The sequence below is a fragment of the Zootoca vivipara genome, chromosome 17 (genome assembly GCF_963506605.1).
Source record: "Zootoca vivipara chromosome 17, rZooViv1.1, whole genome shotgun sequence".
In the NCBI taxonomy this organism is placed as follows: Eukaryota; Metazoa; Chordata; class Lepidosauria; order Squamata; family Lacertidae; genus Zootoca; species Zootoca vivipara.
Window position 1 is genome coordinate 25159094 of NC_083292.1, and position 21319 is coordinate 25180412.

General features: G+C 45.6%; 1 protein-coding gene across 1 annotated transcript; it reads right to left on the reverse strand.

The window, feature by feature from the left end:
• Window positions 1-239: 239 nt before the first annotated feature.
• On the reverse strand, window positions 240-16607 carry RHBG (Rh family B glycoprotein). The gene is made up of 10 exons (XM_035099116.2): window positions 16348-16607; window positions 13052-13238; window positions 11277-11427; window positions 10348-10495; window positions 9225-9391; window positions 8419-8556; window positions 7376-7509; window positions 6279-6400; window positions 3795-3868; window positions 240-2990 (listed from the first exon to the last, which is right to left on the reverse strand). Exons 1-10 carry the CDS (start codon window positions 16535-16537, stop codon window positions 2910-2912), a joined length of 1392 nt encoding a protein of 463 aa, XP_034955007.2. The 5' UTR covers window positions 16538-16607; the 3' UTR covers window positions 240-2909.
• Window positions 16608-21319: the final 4712 nt, after the last annotated feature.

Here is a 21319-nt window from a genome sequence, read left to right on the forward strand (position 1 = left end):
CAGACACTGAGATATATTGTTTATAGAAGACAGAAGAGAAAAGAGGAAGAATGTGGAGGACACCCGGGGGGGGGGGGGAGTGAAAGAGACAAGTGGGTGGGAAAAAGGACGAGGAGAAGAAGGGGAAGTGGATGAAAAGGTTGCACATTGATGGCGGGCCGTGACATAGCGGAGGGGGAGGCCTGCTTCCCAACTAGGCTAAGCCCAGTGGGGGCCACTACTTGGAGAGCAGGCAGTTGACTTCCCCCTTTTCTGGACTCTCCAAAGGACAGCGGGATCCGTGCTGTCATCTCTCCTCCACACCAATTATCTCAGCCCTTGCTCGTTCGCCGTTATTCCGATCTGTGTGGTGCCATCGCCAAGAGAGTAACACAAGCCTTGCCCAGCAAGGTGCTTCCAATTGAAACCATGTCAAGGCCGAGGTCAAATTGAAGTGGGAAGTTTGGCACAGGAACACTGGAAGCTGTCAGTATTGTTCACACCGACTGGCAGCGATGGCTCTCAGGCGGGAGTCTCTCCTAGTCCTGCGTGGAGATTGATCCTGGGACCTTCTCTGCCTGCAAGGTGGATGCTCTGCCGCTGAAACAGAGCCCTTGCAAAACCTTGACATTGGAAAGCCAAGGACATTAGAAATGTCAGCTACAGACAGGCAAAGGTTGGGCAACAGGACTGGCTCTAACATTAGGCAAAGTGAAGCAACTGCCTCAGACGGCTGGTGCTGGGGAGCTGTTCCTCCTAAGTCCCTCTCTGTTGGACCTGTGTACACAGCCTGACTTGCTGCCTCAGGTGCAGAGACCCCCTTTGTTGAAGTAAGGATTTGAGGGCCAGTCTACATGGAACCATCTTCATGTAGGGGCACCATCTTGTTCTGCACTTCAGGCAGAGTGCTGTCTTTGGCCGGGCCTATAAAGCACCAAGGAGCCTGCCCCTCAAACCAGAACTCCTAGAACTCAGGCTTTGGGGTATCACCAAGTTCTTAATGACACGGTCTGGGCCTGGGGTGGACCCACCCACCCCACATCAGTACAGATACATTTCTGTGTTTTCAACTGCAAAATTTTGCGGGGTACATAAACAGTCCTCCCTCCCCCCCAAGAAGCCTGAGAAGCCATTTCAGCACCAAATAAAAAGTGTGAGGACATTGAGCGGATATTAGTGTCATGTGCCCGATTCAGGCTTATGCCAGCTTTCCTTTAAATATCGTGCTCTGTCCTCCCCCCCTCCCCCCAATTTGCTGTCTTTGGTATCTGTCTTCCATTCTTTCTCTGAGTTTTTTAATTTCTTACTTCCCTTTCTCTACTACTTTTCTGCCAAAATGGCCTTCTCCTCACAGCCCCTCTCAGTCAAGCCACGGCGGACTCTCTCCTGAAATGTCGAGGGAGGGGAGCCCCATGTTTCAACAGGAAAGGGAGAAATGAGGGTCCCTTGCCCCGGCCATCATGGCCACTGGCCAGGGATGAGAGAGGGCCGTAGAGTTAGGATGCTTAGAGGCCTGCTGAAGCTGCTTTGGCTTAAGGAGGCTTTTGCTGAGGTGCAAGCCAATCATTTATAAAATATTAGCTGTATACATCTAGTGGTGGTTTTGCTGCTCTGATACCAAATGGCAAAGCCATATGGCAGCGATTTGTTTGTTTTACAAATGTCTAAACTGCTGTAAAATGTGTTCTTAATATTGTGCACGGCCCTGGGATCTTTTGATAAAGGGCAGTATATAAATCGAATACTGTACATAGTAATAATATTCCAGCCAGGAGAGACTTCTGTATTGGTCTGTGTTTTTCTGGAGAGCATGATGCTTCTCTACAGCCTCCTAAAAATACTCCTGGGGGTTTTCTAAAGGTAGAACTCAGTTCTGGGTTCATTTCAGCATCAGGCCTCCATGCTGGCCATAGATTTAGTTCTTGAAAATCCCTGCCGCAGTGACTCAGAGGGGTTAGTTTGCATTTTATCTGCTGCAGCAAATGCAACAGAAAGTATTGTGGCATCCTCAGTAATAACAGATTTATTGTGGCAAAGATGTCTGCCACAATAAATCTGCTCATTATTACTCATTCAGAAGGTTCCGAGGGTCACCACAGACATCCTAAACTTTTCATTTGTTTTTAACCAATGAAGCAAACGACTGTCATTTTAACAGATATTTGAAAGAAGCACAAGAGGGTCTCTCAGGACTTCAGTTATATGGATTTAGGGCATAATAAAAAAATATGTAAGTCATCACACAAATGTTTCCACTATTTAAATACAAATACTGTTAATCAAATCATTACAAATATTCTAAGTAGTGCCCCCTGTTTGATTTTGCATTTCTGTCTTGATGTTTGCTTTCCTAGGTTTCAACCATGCTAGCCAAGGATTTTATGTTGAAAGGCCAAGTTGTATTTTTGGATCACAGGATGCTGAACAAACACCACAAAAATGGCAGTAGTTAGCCACCAGCCTTTCAGGAAATGAGCACTGCCTTGGCAGTCTTGTGGAAGAAATCCCCAAGTGAAGGCAAGTATATTCAGGTAGAAGATTTGACCATTTCATCTTCATCTTGGCTTCAGGGTCCCCCTCTTGTCCAAAGGGTCAGGGGCCTCATTTGAGAAGGGTGGATCATCAGTGTGTAATGCTGGAACCTCTTTCAGAGTGCCATGGCTCACCTTTGGAATATGCAAAGTAATAACACATAAGGCAGTGTGTCTGAGCATACGCAGAATGCACTCCTTTCCAAAACAGAGTCATCACAGGCAAACCATCTGGCAAGTCCTCTGGCTCCGCCTTCTAAGGGGACTGGAGCCCTGGAACCACCTTTGTGGTGTTTTGACTTCAGAGCAGATCTCCTAATGGCTGGGATCTCCTGAACATGGCAGATCCCTTGCTGTCATCTTTTTGCCTGCTGCTGTGTAGAAGATGGCAGCATTCTGTCAGGCGCTTGAGTCTCTGTCTGTCTCCTGGGCTCTCACAACCACAACATGCTGGAAGCCATTGTGATGATCCTCAGGAACCTAAGGAGAAGGAGCGATCAGGTGAGAAAAGGACACCAACATCCCAATACCCCTCAGCTCATGGGTGCTGGGATGTGAATAGATGCTAGGAGAGAATATATTTATTAGATGATGTGCTTCCTTCCTCACGTTTGTGAGTTCAGCAGAGTGCCACCCCTTTGCAGCTGAAAATGGAAGCTTAGATAGGCTAGTTTTGGCCTTTTAGTTTAAGTAATCCAGGATGATTTAAGGCAGACTAGATTTTCCTGGTATTCCCCCCTTTCTCCACCCCCCCTTAAAATAACAATATCACAAAGGGTCTTGTAAAAGGTGAAAATAACATTTACAGAATACTTGTTGAAGAGTAGCAGAAACAGCAGATTTGTTTAAGCAGGCTTAAAATGGCAATTCAGTTACAAAGACAGACTTAAGTCTTGCTTGAAATGGCATTAGAGCTTGTTCTCAAATTGCTGGCAGGATGAAGTGAGATGGAAAGAGAGGGTGTGCCCAGGCAGGTAGGATAATATACAGCTACATCCTCTCCCTTTTAGGGAACAGTGGGAGTGTCTCTCTCACAGTTCTCTCTAGCAAGTTTACAGGAAAACTCTGCGAGCTTCAGCTCCTATCATGTGCCTGTCTAGCAAAACATGAATTGTTGGTTTGACTGCCCTTTAAATATCCCACACAGGGAGATGGTGGAGCAGAGCTCCTCAAGGGTCACCTGGGAGCAGTCATTTCATCAGTGGGATGGGGCACAGGGCAAAATAACATACTGATGCCACAGTATTAACGACCAAATAATAAATAGCAAAAGTCTTCATATACCTCCCAGTAGATATTATCTTCAAAGCAGAGAGAGTCGTTTGGAGATCCAAGTATCCGCAACTTCATGATGAACCCTGGGAAACACAAGAGGGAGGAATAGGGTGTGTGTGTCATGGCATAGAAGGAGAACTCTAAGCTGCCTTCATATGCAGGACAGGAAGCCACATTCATACCACCATACATCTAACAGCTTCTCCCAAAGAATTCTGGGAACTAAAGGTGCTGAGAGTTGTTAAGAGACCCCCCCCCCTTCCCCTCCCACAGCTACAATTTCCATACTTCCTTGGAAAGTGGGATTGATTTCGTAAACCATTCTGGAACTGGTGGGTCTGTGATGGGAATGGGGGTCTCTCATCAACCATAAGAAACTACAGCTCCCAGGATTCTTTGGGGAACCATTTGAAGTGGTATCATAGTGCTTTAAATGTATGGTGTGATTGTGGCCAAAATCTTTCTGAGTTCTTCCAACATTAAACAAAATAGCCCTTCTATTTTTTATAATCCAGCCCAAGTCCATCCTCAAATTGCTGGTTTGAGGAGGCCATGGCTGGGAATGAGTATCTCCCTTTATCCATATTGTAGCTTGTACTGACCTCCAGTGGCAAGAAAAAGGTTGTGCCTCGAAAAAGAAATGAATGGAGAAAATGGATTGGTTCAATACGGTTTCAGTGACCACAATTTGGTCTTTTCTATTTTCTCTTGCAATACTGTCATCAGCAAACCAGCATTGCTAAACTCCATTTTAAATGGTTTTATGTAGCAATCAAAGGGGTGTCTTCAAAAATTTGAAATCTACCCTCCCATGATTTTAAGAGTGATAACCTTAGGGTGTGAATCTGAATGATATCCTTGGGCCCCTTCCAAACCTGTGACGGTGAAGTTGGAATCTACAGGAGGAAACCTGGTGAACCAATCACACTGGTTTGGCTTGCCTTTTAAGTGTTTTATTTCTTTTACTGCATTTGTATCTCGCCTTTTTTTTCCTCCGAGGAGCTCAAGGCGGTGTGCATGGTTCTCTCCCTCATTTATCTCCCACAACAATCTGGCGAAGTAGGTTAGGCTGAGAGGCAGTGACTGGGCTAAAGTCAGCCAGCGAGCTTCATGGCTGAGCGAGGATTCAAACCCTGGTCTTCCAGGTCCTAGTCTGACACTCTAACCACCACACTCCGCTGGCTGGTTCACACGGAGAGCACCATTTACGTGTCCTAAGAGTTTGCCATAGAGATAAATGGGTGGACCTTTTCCCACCTCAGTTGGCTGGATGGCATATCTTCCTATGGGGAACAAGAGGCTAAAAGGGGCTGGACCCCAAGCTATGACTTGGGAGATCTCCTTGGAAACCTAACAGAGGAAGCAAGATCTATTGGGGAATTCATGCTGTGAGCTCCTCCATCTTGTGCTAAAGTTGTATATATATGTAAATAAAACCAAACATCCTAAAGACACCACGGTCTCCACATTGTTATGTATGTAATTGTTGAATGTTTAATAAAGATTTATATTTTTAAAAAGACACTACGGTCTCCATCAACCTTCATTCCAAGGACACCAAACCCTGGGTAAGCACAGAAACATGTGGAGTCTCTCACCACTCATGAGAGATGTACAACACATATGTTTTTTGCTCTGGTCCTCTATGGAGGCAGGTAAGTTGTACAGGCCAAACTTAAGGGCAACGTGATGTTCAAATGCGCACAAAGTGTTGAAACAAATTCTCCTATGAGAGGATGCTGGACTGGATGGGCCTTTAGCATGATCTTGAATGCATAGGGAGTAGCAAACAGTCACCTACCAGAAGTAATTCTTGGCACTCAAGGGTACCCCTCTGCTTTCAGAAGTGAAGGGGGGGGCAACGCTAGCAATTGTGGTACCATCTATGGTGGGCTGAGCCTGGTGAAATTTAGGGGAGCCTCTCTGTCACCAGGACAGATAATGATGAGAACTTTTACTGCCACCAAATATATGTTTATTATTATTATTTGTTATTGCTTCTAGGGCTGTGTGGAAAATGGCCCCTTGACCCTTCCTAATCAGCTCTACAGTGCCAGGTTCAAATGATCATTCTAATCTAGGGCATTGTGGTGGTGATGGTTATGGCAACTGCAACATTAAAAGCTATTGCAATCCTAGGCTGGATCAATGGAAGTCTAGTGTCCAGATCAACGGGGGTCATAGCACTGCTACATTCTGCCTTGGTCAGACCATGCCTGGATTACTGTGTCCATTCTGGACATCACAATTTAAGAAGGATGTTTACAAGCTGGAAGGTGTGCAGAGGAGAGCGACCAAGATGATTTAGGGTCTGGAAACCAAGCCTTATGAGGAATGGTTGAGGGAGCTGGGGGTGTTTTTGAAATTACTGTGGTAAAAGGGCAATAGAAATATTTTTAATAATCAGAAAGCTCCTCCTGCTCCTCCTCCCTTGCAGAGGGTTGGGAATGGCGTTACCTCCACCTTCAAATCTTTGGCCATGGAAAAACTTACCCACAAGGCTCCCACCAATCAGAGCCAACCCCAGAGTGACAACCAAACCACTCAGCTGGAAGAGGCTTTGATACGCAGTGGTCCGTTTCCCAGAGGCGACAAGAGGAAAGATGTCTGCCAGGCTGCAAAGGGAACAGACAAGATCCAGTGAGTGGGTCTCAACAAGCTTGGCCTGTCCTGGAAAACAGGCTAGAGTCTGATCTCTGGCGAGATGCGTTAATATTAACGTCGTTATCCATATTTACATTCTACTCTCCCTCCAACAGGTTCCCCCCATTTTATCTTTACAACAACCCTGTTAAGGTTGTCTGGGCTGAGAGAGAATAATAGGCTAAAGGCCACTCAATGTGTGTGGATTTGAACCCTTAGCCCCAACACACCAGTTACTGTACATTTATTTCTTTCCTAAAATTTATATTCCACTTGATAGTAAGAAAAAAGCCTCAGAGAGATTCACAAGAAGAATAAAACATGAAAAATATCAAATATCAATAACAACAGTTTTGTTTCTAATTTTGTTTGTAAATATGTGCTGTTTCATGTCGTAAGCTGCCTTGAGCATGATTCTCTAAAGGCGGCATACAAATAAAATTATGTATGTATGTATGTATGTATGTATAACATTCAAAAAACTATTGAAATAAAAAATGAGCTAAAAACACATGTTGACATTCTACGTAACTGGGTAAGCTTGCCTAAACCTCTTTGCTTTGGCCTTTGACATCTGAGATTTGTATGTTTCAGGCCATACCTTATTCTTGTGAATTTAGTATTTTAAACTGTCTTCAATTCTCTATTTTAAAATCGCTGTAACCCTCTCTGGGACCTCTTCGTGAAGGGCAGGTAATAAATGTAACCATCATTTTAAAATATATTTTTTAAAAAATGTTTTTACCAGGCACCAAAAGGAGTACAACGTGGGTGCCTGCCTAGTGTCAATATGCAGGGAGCTCCAAAGTTCAGGTGCTGCCGCTCTAAAAGATTGATTTCTTACAAATGTGGAATGTGCATTATGTGACCCCTCTAAGAGGGCCAGTTCCATAGATCAAAGTTTAGGGAAGAACCATTAAGCCACATTGGCTCTCACCAGGACTCACCCATCTCCGTAAACATCTGCTGTTGCCAGCCCTGCCACCAGCGCGCCAAGGAGGCCGCCAAGGATTCCTGGCATCCCGTGCAGGTTGTGGACTCCACAGGTGTCATGGATTTTCAGCCTGGAGGCCAGAAAGGGCTGGGGAGGAAGAGGCATTCAGCACAAAAAGAAAGAATTTTGGCACAGGATGGATGGGATTCCATGCCGCAAGATAGACTGCCATCTCTCGAGGAGGCTCTAGCCCTGGATTTCCTGCATCAAGTGTGTGGTGGTACTCGCCCATCTAGCTGGGCACTTTCTGTTCACAAAGACACACATAATATTTCCCCAAAATCCTGGGAACCCGAACATTATTATTATTATTATTATTATTATTATTATTATTATTATGTTTTAAAATGGCACCAAATCTCTAGTCCCCATGGCAGACCGTTTCAATTACAGTACAGTGTTAGAAACCAGAAGGGGCTTGTAGGAGACTCCCAGTATTTATGATGGCAGGGGGTGCCTTTGTTGTTCAGTAAAACTTGAGCTAGTGGGTTTTATGGTTGCCTGGTCATGCAGGCATTTGGGGGGACGACGACTGGTTTTTAAGGTTTCAAAGCGGAGGCTGGATGGCCATCTGCCATTGATGCTTTAGCTGACATACCTACATTGCAGGGGGTTGGACTAGATGACCCTGAGGGTCCCTTCTAACTCTATAATTCTGTGATTCTATGGTGTCCTCCTGAGAAGTATCCAAACTAATTTGGGAGGCAATGGATTTCTCACCCCGTTTGTGTTTATTGTCCCTTTTTGAAGGCCTACATGCTGGCATAAAGAACAAAGATTTACTGACGTTTCTTTTAGTGGCTGCTCAGAAATCTAGAGCTCAAACCTGGAAGGCGTAACAAGGGCTATCCCTGGACTAGGGTGTAAAAATGCCCCACCACTGAGCTATGGCCCTTCTTTGGAAGTCCAAGGAAAGCTGGTAATGTCACTTCCTTGTGGCACAGAATTCTTTGCATTTCCCCAAAAGTTGTTGTTGTTGTTTGGAGGGAAACATACCGTAAGGAATTTGAAGCCAAGAACCGACACAGAGCCAGCCAAGACCCCTGCAATCATGGCTCCAAATGGGGTCAGCATCATGTCTCCTGAGGTCCCAACAATCACTCCGCCAGCCAAGGCTGCATTTTGAACATGAACCTGGTAAGAGAAAATCAACAATCTTTATTACAGTCCACAGACCCATCAATTAGTTACAAAGCGATACCCAATAAGGACATCCTGCCTTCAGGTTTCAAAAACATTTTGTTCAAACTTAAGCTGGGATCAATGAGTCTTGCAACCACCGATAGAAACTTCACCACTGCTAAAGTTCTAGCATTTGACCGGTCTTCCAATAGGAACTTGATATAATACTTCTCCGATTTTGCTGGGATCAGGGCTAGCAAGGGTGAAAATCAATAGGGGGCAGACCTTAATTTTGGCCCTTTGGGCCACTGCCACAATGTCACATGAAAGCAAGTCATTTCCCCTTCACTTTCCTTGTTGCCAAAAAAATCCAGTCTTTTGAGGGAAGAGGGGTTGTTGACCTGCCAATATGTGATTTAATCCCATCAGAAAAGAACGACAATCTGGAAGCCCCAGAATCTATTGCAGGCTTCCTCAACCTCGGCCCTCCAGATGTTTTTGGCCTACAATTCCCATGATCCCTAGCTAGCAGGACCAGTGGTCAGGGATGATGTGAATTGTAGTTTCAAAACACCTGGAGGGCCAAGGTTGAGGAAGCCTGATCTAATGTATAACAGGGGTGAGCAGGGGTGCTCTTTTCACCCAAAACCCTACAAAAGAGGCCACCCAACTGGCCTCACCATGTCCAGCTTGCCCCCTCCATTCACCAGGGCCGAGAGGGCGAAGGTGGCGAGGGTGCTCGCAGACAGGGAGAAGTAGGTGTTCATGACCGACCGTAGCTGGTCGTCTCCATGGGCCGCCACCGCTGAGTTGAAGCTGGGCCAGAAAACCCAGAGGAAGAGAGTTCCTGCATTGAGGGAAGAAAGGTAAGCAGCTTTAAAAGAGGATTGGACATTGTCATGGAGGACAATAAGGCTATCATGGGCAACTAGCCATGAGGAGCATGCTCTGCCTCCACTGGACTTTCCAGAAGCATCCAGTTGGTAAGAAACAACCAAGACGTAGGGGGTGTAAAGTCATATGTAGAGAAATGACTTTCTTCCTTCATAGAATTGTAGAGTTCGAAGGGATCTCGGGGGTCATCTATTCCAACCCCGTACAATGCAGAAATCCTGCCCACAGCCATCCCTGGGTGAACTCGAACCCCAAATCTTCTGGTTAACAGCCAGACGCACTGACGCCACTTGCAAACAATAAGAGTAGAACTCATGGACATCCAATGAAGCTGGAAGAGTCAGGACTGATAAAAGAAAGTGTTTCTTCATGCAACTCAGAGTTAAACAATGGAACTCCCTCCCACATAAGGCAGCGATGGCCACCAGTTTGGATGGCTTTAAAAGAGGACTGGACAAATTCATGGAGGAAGATAAGTCAAACAGTGGCAACTAGCTGCAACGGCTATAGGCTGGTCAGAGGCAGTAATGCTTCTGAAATACCAGCTGCTGGTAGTCACAGGAGGAGAGAGTTGCTTTTGTGCTCAGGCCATTCTTGTGGGTTTTCCACAAGCATCTGGTTGGCCACTGTGAGAACAGGATGTTGGACTAGATAGGCCATTGGCCTGATCCATCAGGCTCTGCTTATGTTCTTCTGTTAGGTTCTTCAGGTGTTATTTCCTGACTGGCCACTGTGAGGGGGAGAAGGTTCTGGACTAGAAGGTGGGCCTTCTCTCCTAACTTCATTTTTCTGGGACAGAATACAGTCCTTTCCCTCTAGCTCTAAAAACCAGACCCAATACTCCCCTCTTTCTATAAGATTGAGCCATTAACGCCAGCAGCAACCCTCCACCTATGTGGTGGCTCTTACCAATCATAGCAAAGAGATCTGAATGATAGGTGGAGCCTTCTCGTTCTCTGCTCTTCTTCAGCTGAGGCCGGTAAAGAATCCTGGACACCATCAAACCAAAGTAGGCCCCAAAGGTATGGATGGTCATGGAGCCCCCAGCATCCTTTACCTGAGCCAGGAGGTCAGAAAGGAGCACACAATTGCAAAAGTGGCACACGCAGATATTATTATTATTATTATTATTATTATTATTATTATTATTATTATTAGTGGTTTCTATACAGTCAATTAAAACAAGACTGTCCCTGCCCACACAGGCTTACCTCTACTAAATGAAGCAGAAAGCTAAGCAAAGTATGGGTGCTCCAGTCCCAGGATTAATTTCAGAAATATCCTTTGAGGGTACCTCCAGATAACATCCTTATTCAGCATTCATCCAAATTTGCTTCCGCAAAAGTCACAGAGTAATAGGGCCAGAAGCATCTGTCAATTTTGGTTCTCTCAGTTTCTCATTTATTGCTATCTTAAATTATTATTTTTATTATGGCTTGCATTTGTATCCCACCTTTCCCCCCAAAGAACTCAAGGTCAGCCAGTGAGATTCACGATGGCCGAGGGGATTTGAACCCTGGTCTCACCCAGGTCCTCGTATGATAGTCTAGCCACTACACCACACTGGCTCTCAGCTCTTCCCATTTCTGCAGCAATTTGTGATTAAAAATAAATAAATCCTCATGAAAATTCCTCAGCACTTTAGTGTGAATTTTCCCCTAATAAGCATTTTTTTGGGTATGTGGCTTTGACTAATGTATACACACTATTGCAAGGATTTTCTCCTAATATTTTATGTTTGTTGCATGTACACATTGCTACCTCAAGCAACCTGAGAGAAATACAAGACACAAATGCAAGGCATGATTAAATAGCATCATTTTAACGCAAAGACTCACCCCAAAGCGACTAAGTAAGATATATTCATTAATGCCAAAGAGGGTGACTTCCAATACGGTCATCAGCAGCAGCTGGAGAGGACTCGTCTTGCCAAGAACGGCTCCGAAAGAGATCAGGACTGCCCCGGCACAGAAGTCGGCATTGATCATGCTGGCAGGAAACATTGGAAGCAACAGTCTGAATGTGACAGTCTAGGCTGCCGCCCTTTCCTGCCCCATGTCATAGAATTATAGAACTGTAGAGTTGGAAGAGGTCCCAAGGGTCATCTAGTCCAACCCCCTGCAATGCTGTAAGTTAACTCCAATTAAGTCAGGGCCAATGAAGGGACATCCACAGAGGATTGACCTACACGACACAACCATCAAAGTCATCCAATGGGGAGTTCTGAAAGGCCACGGAAAGCTTGCAACTGCTCATGTCTGATGAAAGGGTCACTGGGAGACAAGGCCTGTAATATAATAGTGGGTTTGGGGGTCAGTCTCCGAGTGGTGAGAGATTCCAATCTCCGAGTGGTGAGAGATTCCAAGGGTGCCTTGAAATGAGGGTCAGTGGAGACTGTGGTGTCTATAGCAGGCGCCCCCAAACTTCGGCCCTCCAGATGTTTTGGACTACAATTCCCATCATCCCTGACCACTGGTCCTCTTAGCTAGGGATCGTGGGAGTTGTAGGCCAAAACATCTGGAGGGCCGCAGTTTGGGGATTCCTGGTATAGAGGATATATGGTTTTACTGTATTTACACACATATACATCCTGAGAGGGATGGAGGGGCTCACAGCATTAGCAGATCTTGCTTCCCCATTAGGTTTCCAGAGAAGCCCCAAGCCACAGCTTTGGGTCCAGCACAGAACAAGACAAGCCTCTCTGTATCCAGCTTCCAGAACCAGTCAAAATGCTCTTCCAAACAGCCTCTCTTGGTTTATTGTTGCCCATCCCAGGATCATAGCTGCCAAGTTTTCCCTTTTCTCGTGAGGAAGCCTATTCAGCATAAGGGAAAATCCCTTTAAAAAAGGGATAACTTGGCAGCTATGCCCAGGATGATCCAGCCAGGTGATGTGGTATAAGGAATACCCATTTGTCTCTATGACAACAAAACAACTTCTTTGGATATGTTAAATAGCTGTACTTCACAGGCCAGAAAAGGCCATTACCCTGACAAATGGCTTGGCTGATTCTGCAGCCTCTGCTACTAAATTCTAAACAGGTACAGAAGGGACCCAGAGTATCATCCAGACTGACCCCCCCCTCACCTATAGCCATACAATTGTCTCTATTGACCAGGGACAGCACCTACCGTACTTTCTGATACCCGTTTCCAGTAAATCATTGCCCCTGCTTTTGACTTTTGCAGGTATCTTGTTAAACATCTGTTAACATGAACTGTTTATACAAAATAAAAAAAATCCTTCAAGTAGCACCTTAGAGACCAACTAAGTTTGTCATAGGTATGAGCTTTCGTGTGCATACACACTTCTTCAGATACACTGAAACAGAAGTCACCAGACCCTTATATATAGTGAGAGGGTGGGGAGGGGTATTACTCAGAAGGGTGGTCGGAATGGGCGATTGGCTGACTGTTAACGACTGCAATTGTCTATGTTGTCCTTTTCTCCCACCCTCCTCCTTACCACCAACCAACTGCCTCCTGGGTCCCCAGACCTCCAAGATGGCACCAAGCTTTTCCTGAATTGGTCTCTTGCTCTCTCCCTGGCTGAAATGGATTCTCTAAGGCCCTTTCCCAACCAGGCAGCTTGGAGAAGGAGCCACTTTGCTCACCTTTCTATTCCAACGTGGATTTTGCCATAATGGAAGGAATGGAAAAAGCCCTGGATGAGGATAGACCACTGGATGGCAAAGGCAGCTATCAGGAAGTTGAAGGCCACGCCCCCAAAGCTGTACCGTTTCATGAAGGTCATCAAGAAGCCAAAGCCAACAAAGATCATAGTGTGAACATCTTGGAAACCTGGATCAGGGTGAGAAATGGACTGGTTTAAAATGTGAGCACAAATGCCCAGTGTCCTGTTACATAAGAGCTGCCTGGTCATGGATCAGGCCCATGGCCCATCTCTTCCATTATCCTGTTCTCATAGTGGCCAACCAGATGCCCCAATGGAAAACCTGCAAGCAGGACTTGAGCACAAGAGCCCTCTCCCCACTCCTGTGGTTTCCAGCAACTGCTGTTCAGAAGCATTTCTGCCTCCAGCTGTGGAGGCCAGAGCAGAGCCACTGTGGCTATTCACCATTGATAGCCTTATTGTCCTCCATGCACTTGCACTATCCTCTTTTAAAGCCATCTAGGTTACTGTGTCTTGTGGGAGGGAGTTCCACAGATTAACCACATCCTGCAATGAGAAATACTTTCTTTCATCTGTTCTGAATCTTCAGGCATTCAATTTCATTGGGTGTCCATGAGTTCTAGCATTATGACAGAGGGAAGAAAGCTTTTCTTTGTCCGCTTTCTCCATGCCATGCGAAATTTTATAAACTTCCATCATGTCACCTCTCACTTCCCTTTTCTCTAAACTAAAAAGCAACATATGCTGCAACCTTTCTTCATAAGGGGATTTGCTCCATCCCCTCAATCATTTCAGTTGCCCTTTTCTGAACCTTTTCCAACTCTGGAATATCCTTTTTGAGGTGAGGCAACCAGAACTGTGCATAGCATTCCCAGTGCAGTCACAGTACAGTGGTACCTTGGTACTCAAACGCCAAAAACCCGGAAGCAAGTGTTCCGGATTTTGAATGTTTTTCTGAAGCTGAACATCCAGTGTGGCTGCCAGCTATTGTTTCTGGGGCACCTGCACCAATCAGAAGCTGTGCCTTGGTTTCCGAACGAATTAAGTTATGTGCTTTTGTTTTTGCTATTTATTTTGAGTTTATTTTGCGTTTTCGTTTTTGAGGCTTTTTCGGTTAATTTGTTTTTGTGACTGTGTGGAACCCAGTTCAGCTATCGGTACTGATTAATTAATTAATTGATTGATTGATTGTGTGACTGCGATAATGGATAAAATCCCCTCCATTATCATCAGTGCAGGTAAGAAAAAATAATAATCTTAATTTTTATCACCTACAATACTACGGTACAATACTGTCTTATTTATTTTATAGGATAGCACATTGATTATTGCTTTCATGTTATGGATCAATGCTCTTGCTAAATAGTAAAATTCATGTCAAATTGCTGTTTTAGGGGTTGTTTTTAAAAGTCTGGAATGGATTAATCCGTTTTGCATTACAGTACTTTCTATGGGAAAGCGCGCCTTGGTTTTGGAACACTTTGGTTTTGGAACGGACTTCCGGAACGGATTAAGTTTGAGAACCAATTTACCACTGTATTCCAAATGCGGTTACCCAGGAACGCCTCCTACAAAAGACCTTTGCCTGTTCAACGAGATTCCAAGGCTGAAATGTACACTAGCCATGTATACACAGCCAGCTTCAAAGAGTTTCTCTGATAGCGAATGAGGATACGTGTGCTGATAAGATCCAATATACACACAGGGGCCATTGCAGTCTGCAAACAGAACAATTGTCGGCTACCTTTTGCAGTAGTAACCTTGCAATCTTTAAAGGCCGATAACCATGTGGATACCTTCAGTTATGCGGCAGCTGATCTCCTACAATGGGGATGGGTCTCCAGGAGCACCTTTTCAATTTAAGGTGGTCCCTGTAACCAGTAAAAGCTGCAGAAAGTTAGAATTGCAGGGATTCACAAGCAACCAGGGATGAGATTTTCTAATCCAAAGCTTGCTCCTTAATTGTGGTGGGAAGTGAGTTTTTCTGCATAGTTCTGCTAAAAATATGAACAAATCTTGCACATTAGACACATTATTAGACATACTGTAATCTTATACACCTAGACACTCCAGGCTCTTCCACTGAGCCACAGCTCGTCCCCATCATATTATTGTATACTATCCAGGAATCTGCTTGGATGAAAAGTGGTACAGAAATATTTTAAATACACGAGTAAATATATGTCCCTGTATGAACAGGCCTTAGGGGCTCAAGGTTAAATTCAGGAAAGGGGGGTGGGGGCAGGATTTCAGTAATCTGGATATAATTTGACTCTGTTATGCTTAAAGATAGATGACTCTGTCTCATTTCTGCAGCCTTCAGCTTGTAATATTTCCACATCAGCCCATGATTTGTTTTAAAATAAAATAAAAACCCTTTGCAAAAATCTGTCAGGATTTTAATACTCACTTCTTGGCTTAAGTCTAGGATATTTGAAAGACTATCTTCCCATACAAAGCAGCCTGGGATCTGAGATCTTCAGGGGAAGCCCTTCTCTTGGTCCCACCATCCGCACAAGCATGCTTGGTGGGGATGCAGGAGAGGGCCTTCTCGGTGGCTGCTTCCAGATTTTGGAACTCCCTCCCTAGAGAAGCCGTACTGTCACCCTCCTTGTTGTCCTTCCACCAGCAGGTGAAGACTTTCCTGTTCTTTTAGGAACTGACTACTTTCAAAGAAAGGGCTGGTGCTGTGCTGTTTTTATTTTGGTTATTTGTATGTTTTAAAGTAACAGATTTTATATGTTTTAAATCTATCCATGTTTTAATGTTTTGTAATGACTATTTTTTCCCTACAATTTCAGTGGTTCTTGCTTTACAGTCATACCTAGGATCTTGAACGACTTGGAAGATGAACGTTTTGGGTCCCAAATGCTGCACACCCAGAAGTGATTGTTCCAGTTTGTGAACATTCTTTGGAACCTGAACATCCGTTGCAGCTTCCACAATTTCTGATTGGCTGCAGGAGCTTCCTGCAGCCAATTGGAAGCCATGCCTTGGTTTCCGAACCATTTTAACCGACTTCTAGAATGGATTCTGTTTAACTTCCAAGGTGCCACTGTATCTGTAAACCGCCTTGAGTCCCATCGGGGAAAAGGTGGAGTATACATCTAGACTAATAATAACAGCAATAATAATTACTTTTCAACTATTTGTCTTATATATGTTTTTAGCTTTCTGTATTTCCTCCCCTGCTTGTTTTAATTTTTGTGAGCAGCTTTGATTCCTGGGAGGAAAGCAGGATAGAGACAAAATGAAACAAAACCAGTAAATACTCACTTGGGTATCGCATATAGAACTCGTTCTGCAGGTGGCTCTTGTTGCGGAGAGCCAGTTCGTCGTGCCAGAGGTTGGCGCTTGTTTCGGCATCGTACTGGACGAAGAGGGCGAAGAGGAGAATAGTCAGGAACTGAAGGGAAAGGCAGGCAATGGGGAGCTTGAGCCTTAGGTTGGTGGTGTGCCCTGACATTGTGGGGAAAGGGAGAAGCGACCGGGAAAGAAGGAGAGAAGAGAGAAAAAGAGGAAAGCGAAAGCAGTCACAGGTGCCAAGCCAAGCCCCACCTTCCAGGCAATGAGTTCGCAGGGGAGCCCCACCCATCTCGCTCCCAGGAAATGTTCAGTGGTTGCTCAGCCCTGGCAAAAAGCCATTTGCTTCAAGGGAGGTGGCAGGCAGCGTGGAGGGGGACACCCTGAAAGGGAGGAGCAACTCCAAAAGGCCTCCAGCTTGATGCCGCTGCAGCCAAACACGAGGCAAAAGACATGCACCCACCCCACCTCAAACCCCCAGAAACACTTACCTTGAGAGAGGAGGGGTCTTTTGCATGAAGAAATAGTCAAGTTTTTTTTTAAAAAAAACAAACAAACAAAGGCGTATCCCACATTTATTCCCTAAAACTAATCAAACAAGGCATCTTAAAAAGATGTTGTTTATTGCAAGAAAGAAAGCATACACAGACCACATTCACGCCGTACATGTAAAGTTCAACAATGGCACTTTAAGCAGTCATGGCACACACACACACACACACCCCAAAGAATTCTGGGAGCTGTAGTTTGCTAAGGGTGCTGAGAACTGTTAGGAGACCCCAGTTCTTCTCCTGGAGCTACAATTCCCAGAGTGGATTAACAATTCAATCCCTTTTCATAGGAAACACTGGGAATTGTAGCTCCGGGAGGGCGACAGCGCTTCCTAACAACTCTCAGCACTCTTAGCAAACTACAGCTCCCAGAATCCTTTGGGAGAAGCCATGACTGTTTGAAGTGGCATCTTTAAATGTATTGTGTGACTGTGGCTTATGTGACTGTTTAAAAAGGTTTGTTTTAGGGGGAAAGGGCAGGTTAGGCCCATGTTAAATCAGCCCCTGATTATTTCTAAAGTTTGTTCAGGCTGCTGAGAGTTATACCTGTTCCCAGTGCTTTTTTTCTAGGAGTACGCATACCCCTAAACATTTTGTGAATCTTTGTACTTTGGTCCATTTACTGTATTTATTTTTCCTGATTTGAACTATAAAATGGTGATTTTCTTGAGTCAAAATGAGAGTACCCCTAAACTTTTTTTAGACAAAAGCACTGCCTGTTCCCCTCCCTGAACTACAATTCTCAGAGTGGTTTAACAATCAATCCCTCCTCCCAGGGAACTCTGGGAGCAACAGCTCCCAGAATCATTTAGGGGAAGCCATGACTGTTCGAAGTGGTATCACATTAAATGCATGGTCTGAATGTGGCCCTTGTCCCTCTCTCTGCCCTCCCACCACTTCCTCCAGGAGCCTTTATTGCCCATTCATCCAGGAGAATGGGATGAACAAGATCCCTTGTTGTCTTCTCCAGCATGTGATAATAACACCAAGTCCTGGGACTCTTTGTCCTTCCTTCACAATGAACAAACTGTTGCTTGCCTTGTAGTCCATCCCTGAAATGGACCTGATGCACAGGGATGGGAGGGGACTACTGGGGGTGAGAAACAAGGGCTAAAGAAACCCTCTCTGTGGGACCATAACAACCTCTGTGAAATGAAATACTGCCTTGCTATGTGTCACGTTGTTTTATTCAGGAGAAATAATAATAATGATGATAATAATAATAATACCCCACGCACCTGACTGCATTGCCACAGCCACATTAGGTGGCTTCAAACATATATAAAAACATAATAAAGCATTGCATGTTAAAAAGCTTCCCTATGCAGGGCTTCCTTCAGATGTCTTCTAAAAGCCAGGTGGTTGTTACTTTCCTTGCCATCTGATGGGAGGGCATTCCACAGAGCAGGTGCCACTACTGAGAAGGCCCTCTGTCTGGTTCCCTGTAGCTTCACTTCTCACAGTAAGGGAACCGTCAGAAGCCCTCGGAGTTGGATCTCAGTGCCCTGGTTATCTCCTGCTTAGACTAGTTGCAGGGGTTCCCAAACTAAGGCCCGGGGGCCGGATGCGGCCCAATCGCCTTCTAAATTCAGCCCGCGGACGGTCCGGGAATCAGCATGTTTTTACATGAATAGAATGTGTCCTTTTATTTAAAATGCATCTCTGGGTTATTTGTGGGGCCTGCCTGGTGTTTTTACATGAGTAGAAGGTGTCCTTTTATTTAAAATGCATCTCTGGGTTATTTGTGGGGCATAGGAATTTGTTCATATTTTTTTTCAAAATATAGTCCGGCCCCCCACAAGGTCTGAGGGACAGTGGACCGGCCCCCTGCTGAAAAAGTTTGCTGACCCCTGGACTAGTGCAATGCGCTCTATGTGGGGCTACCTTTGAAGGTAAGTCAGAAAGTACAGCTAATCCAGAATGCAGCAGCTAGACTGGTCCTGGTACCATATAACACCGGTCCTAACAGATCTACATTGGCTCCCAGTACATTTCCGAGCACAATTCAAAGTGTTGGTGCTGAGCTTTAAAGCCCTTAATGGCTTTGGCCCTGTATACCTGAAGGAGTGTTTCCATCCCTTGTCGGTGGCGTATCAAGGGGTGAGTGGGGTGTCATCACTGATCGGGGTGACAGCGGGGCCTGGCCTGCAGCGCGCCCAAGCCACACATCTCTCCTAGGCTCTGGCACCAACAGGCTCCACGCTGCTCGAAACGGCAACATGGGGCTTGTGGACTCTGTGGAGTTTCCACGCAGTGTGCTCTGCACCAGCTTGCCCCGCCCCCAGGTGCAGGGCATTTACGAAGCCCCCGGAGCTCAAGCAGCTAGCTACGCCTACTGTTTAGCCCATTGTTGAGCCCAGACACTGAGATTCAGCTCCAAGGGCCTTCTGGCAGTTCCCTCAGTGGAGAAGTGAGATTACAGGGAAACAGACAGAGACAGGGGTGGAGGAAGACTTTCCGAGGCCCGCAGCGGCACCGTGGGCATGCACCCGGGGAGGGGTGTTGCCCCACACAGCACGCATGTGCAGCGTTGCCATGTACGGCGCATGCATGGTACGCACACGACGCATGTGCAAGATGCGCACGGTGCATGCGCCATACGCAGCAGAGGTCTCTCTTTCTCTCCATCCCACCCAGTTTTTTGTGATGGGAATCAGTCACATAAATTGTGTCAACATTATGCAGATATGTCAGGTTTACACCATCTAGTCCCATCACAGAACATTGGCAGCAAAAGCTTATTTATTTATTTAGTAAAATTTACACACCAACAACCTCAAAGACAACAACCTCAAAGCAGTTTACAAAGAGAATAAAACAATAAAATGATCACTAAAAACCCCCTCTTTAAAACACTGAAAAGATAAAATCAGCAATGATCAAATGTTTTGACAACAATAATGTTTTGATCAGCAGATCAAAACATATATCAACCCACACCTTAGAGATCCCAGGCCCTAAGGAAGTCAGATTAGCCTCAACCAGAGCCAGGGCCTTTTCAACATTGGCTCCAGCCTGGTGGAACGCTCTGTCTCATGAGACCAGGGCATGATTTCTTTCCGCAGGGCCTGTAAGACAGAGTTGTTCCATCTGGCCTTTGGCCTGGAATCAACTTGATCCCCTCCCCCTTTTTCCTTTTTCTGAATGAGGCGGCATTTTAATTTTAATTTTAATGTTGTGTTTAATCTTGTTTTTAAGCTGTATTTTAATTAATTGTTTTATAGTCGGTGTTAGTCGCCCTGAGCCCGGTCTTGGCTGGGGAGGGCGGGGTATAAATAAAATTTATTATTATTATTGAGCTGTTTCCTTTGTAATACAAAAATTTAAGCTCTCATATATATATATATATATATATATATATATATATATATATATATACGTAAAAATCGTGAAACTGCGTTTTCCACTTTTCTCCGTAACCGCTTGACCGATTGTCCTGAAATTTTGACACAACGATCCAGGCCACTCCCCGAGCGTTGTTGGGGACAAAAATCCCTCAAATCACACACCTGGGCAGGTATAGACCTGGTTTTCCACCAAGTCAAACAGTGCCCTCAAGTGGCGTAATACCCTCCTCCAACCCCTCCCTTCCTGTGAAATCTAAGCCACACCCACAAACCAAATGACATCATCAACCAAGCAACTGAAACCACCAAGGCGGCCATTATCAGACCCCTAGGCCCCCACCAAATAACCAACATTGCCAAGTGGAGGTAGGGCCCTGCCTGGAGGGGATGCGGGGGGGGGGGAATAGGGAGCAGGGATAAGTAATGGGTGGGGGGAGACACAGGGATGAAACCTGCCCTCTCCACAGTATCTCACCTCGGCTTTGCAGACTAGGCCGCTTTCCAGACTAGGCCAAGTGGAGGTAGGGGCCTGCCTGGGGGTGGGGCGGGGTGTCCGAATAGAGGGCAGGGATACGTAATGGGTCAGAACAGGGTGGGGGGAGACACAGGGATGAAACCATCCCTCTCCACAGCATCTCACCTCGGCTTTGCAGACTAGGCCGCTTTCCAGACTAGGCCAAGTGGAGGTAGGGGCCTGCCTGGGGGGGATGGGGTGTCTGAATAGATGGCAGGGATACGTAATGGGTCAGAACAGGCTGGGGGGAGACACAGGGATGAAGCCTGCCCTATCCACAGTATCTTGCCTCGACTCGGGGACTCTGAGGCTCAGGGGGATCTGAAGGGGGGCTATTATCCTCCATTTCACAGACTAACACACAGCAACGCGTGCAGGGCCAGCTAGTGTGTATGTATATATATATATAAAGTAAAGGGACCCCTGACCATTAGGTCCAGTCGTGACCGACTCTGGGGTTGCGCGCTCATCTCGCATTATTGGCCGAGGGAGCCGGCGTATAGCTTCCAGGTCATGTGGCCAGCATGACAAAG

Bases quoted from the DNA above. Each gene is read 5' to 3' on its own strand.
- RHBG (XM_035099116.2), bottom strand. From the start codon at position 16,537: ATGTCAGGGCACACCACCAACCTAAGGCTCAAGCTCCCCATTGCCTGC. The intron at 13,239-16,347 runs GTGAGTATTTAC...ACCCTGATCCAG, and splicing joins GTTCTATATGCGATACCCAA to GTTTCCAAGATGTTCACACT. The intron at 7,510-8,418 runs GTATGTTTCCCT...CTTCCTCCCCAG, and splicing joins TTGGCTTCAAATTCCTTACG to CCCTTTCTGGCCTCCAGGCT.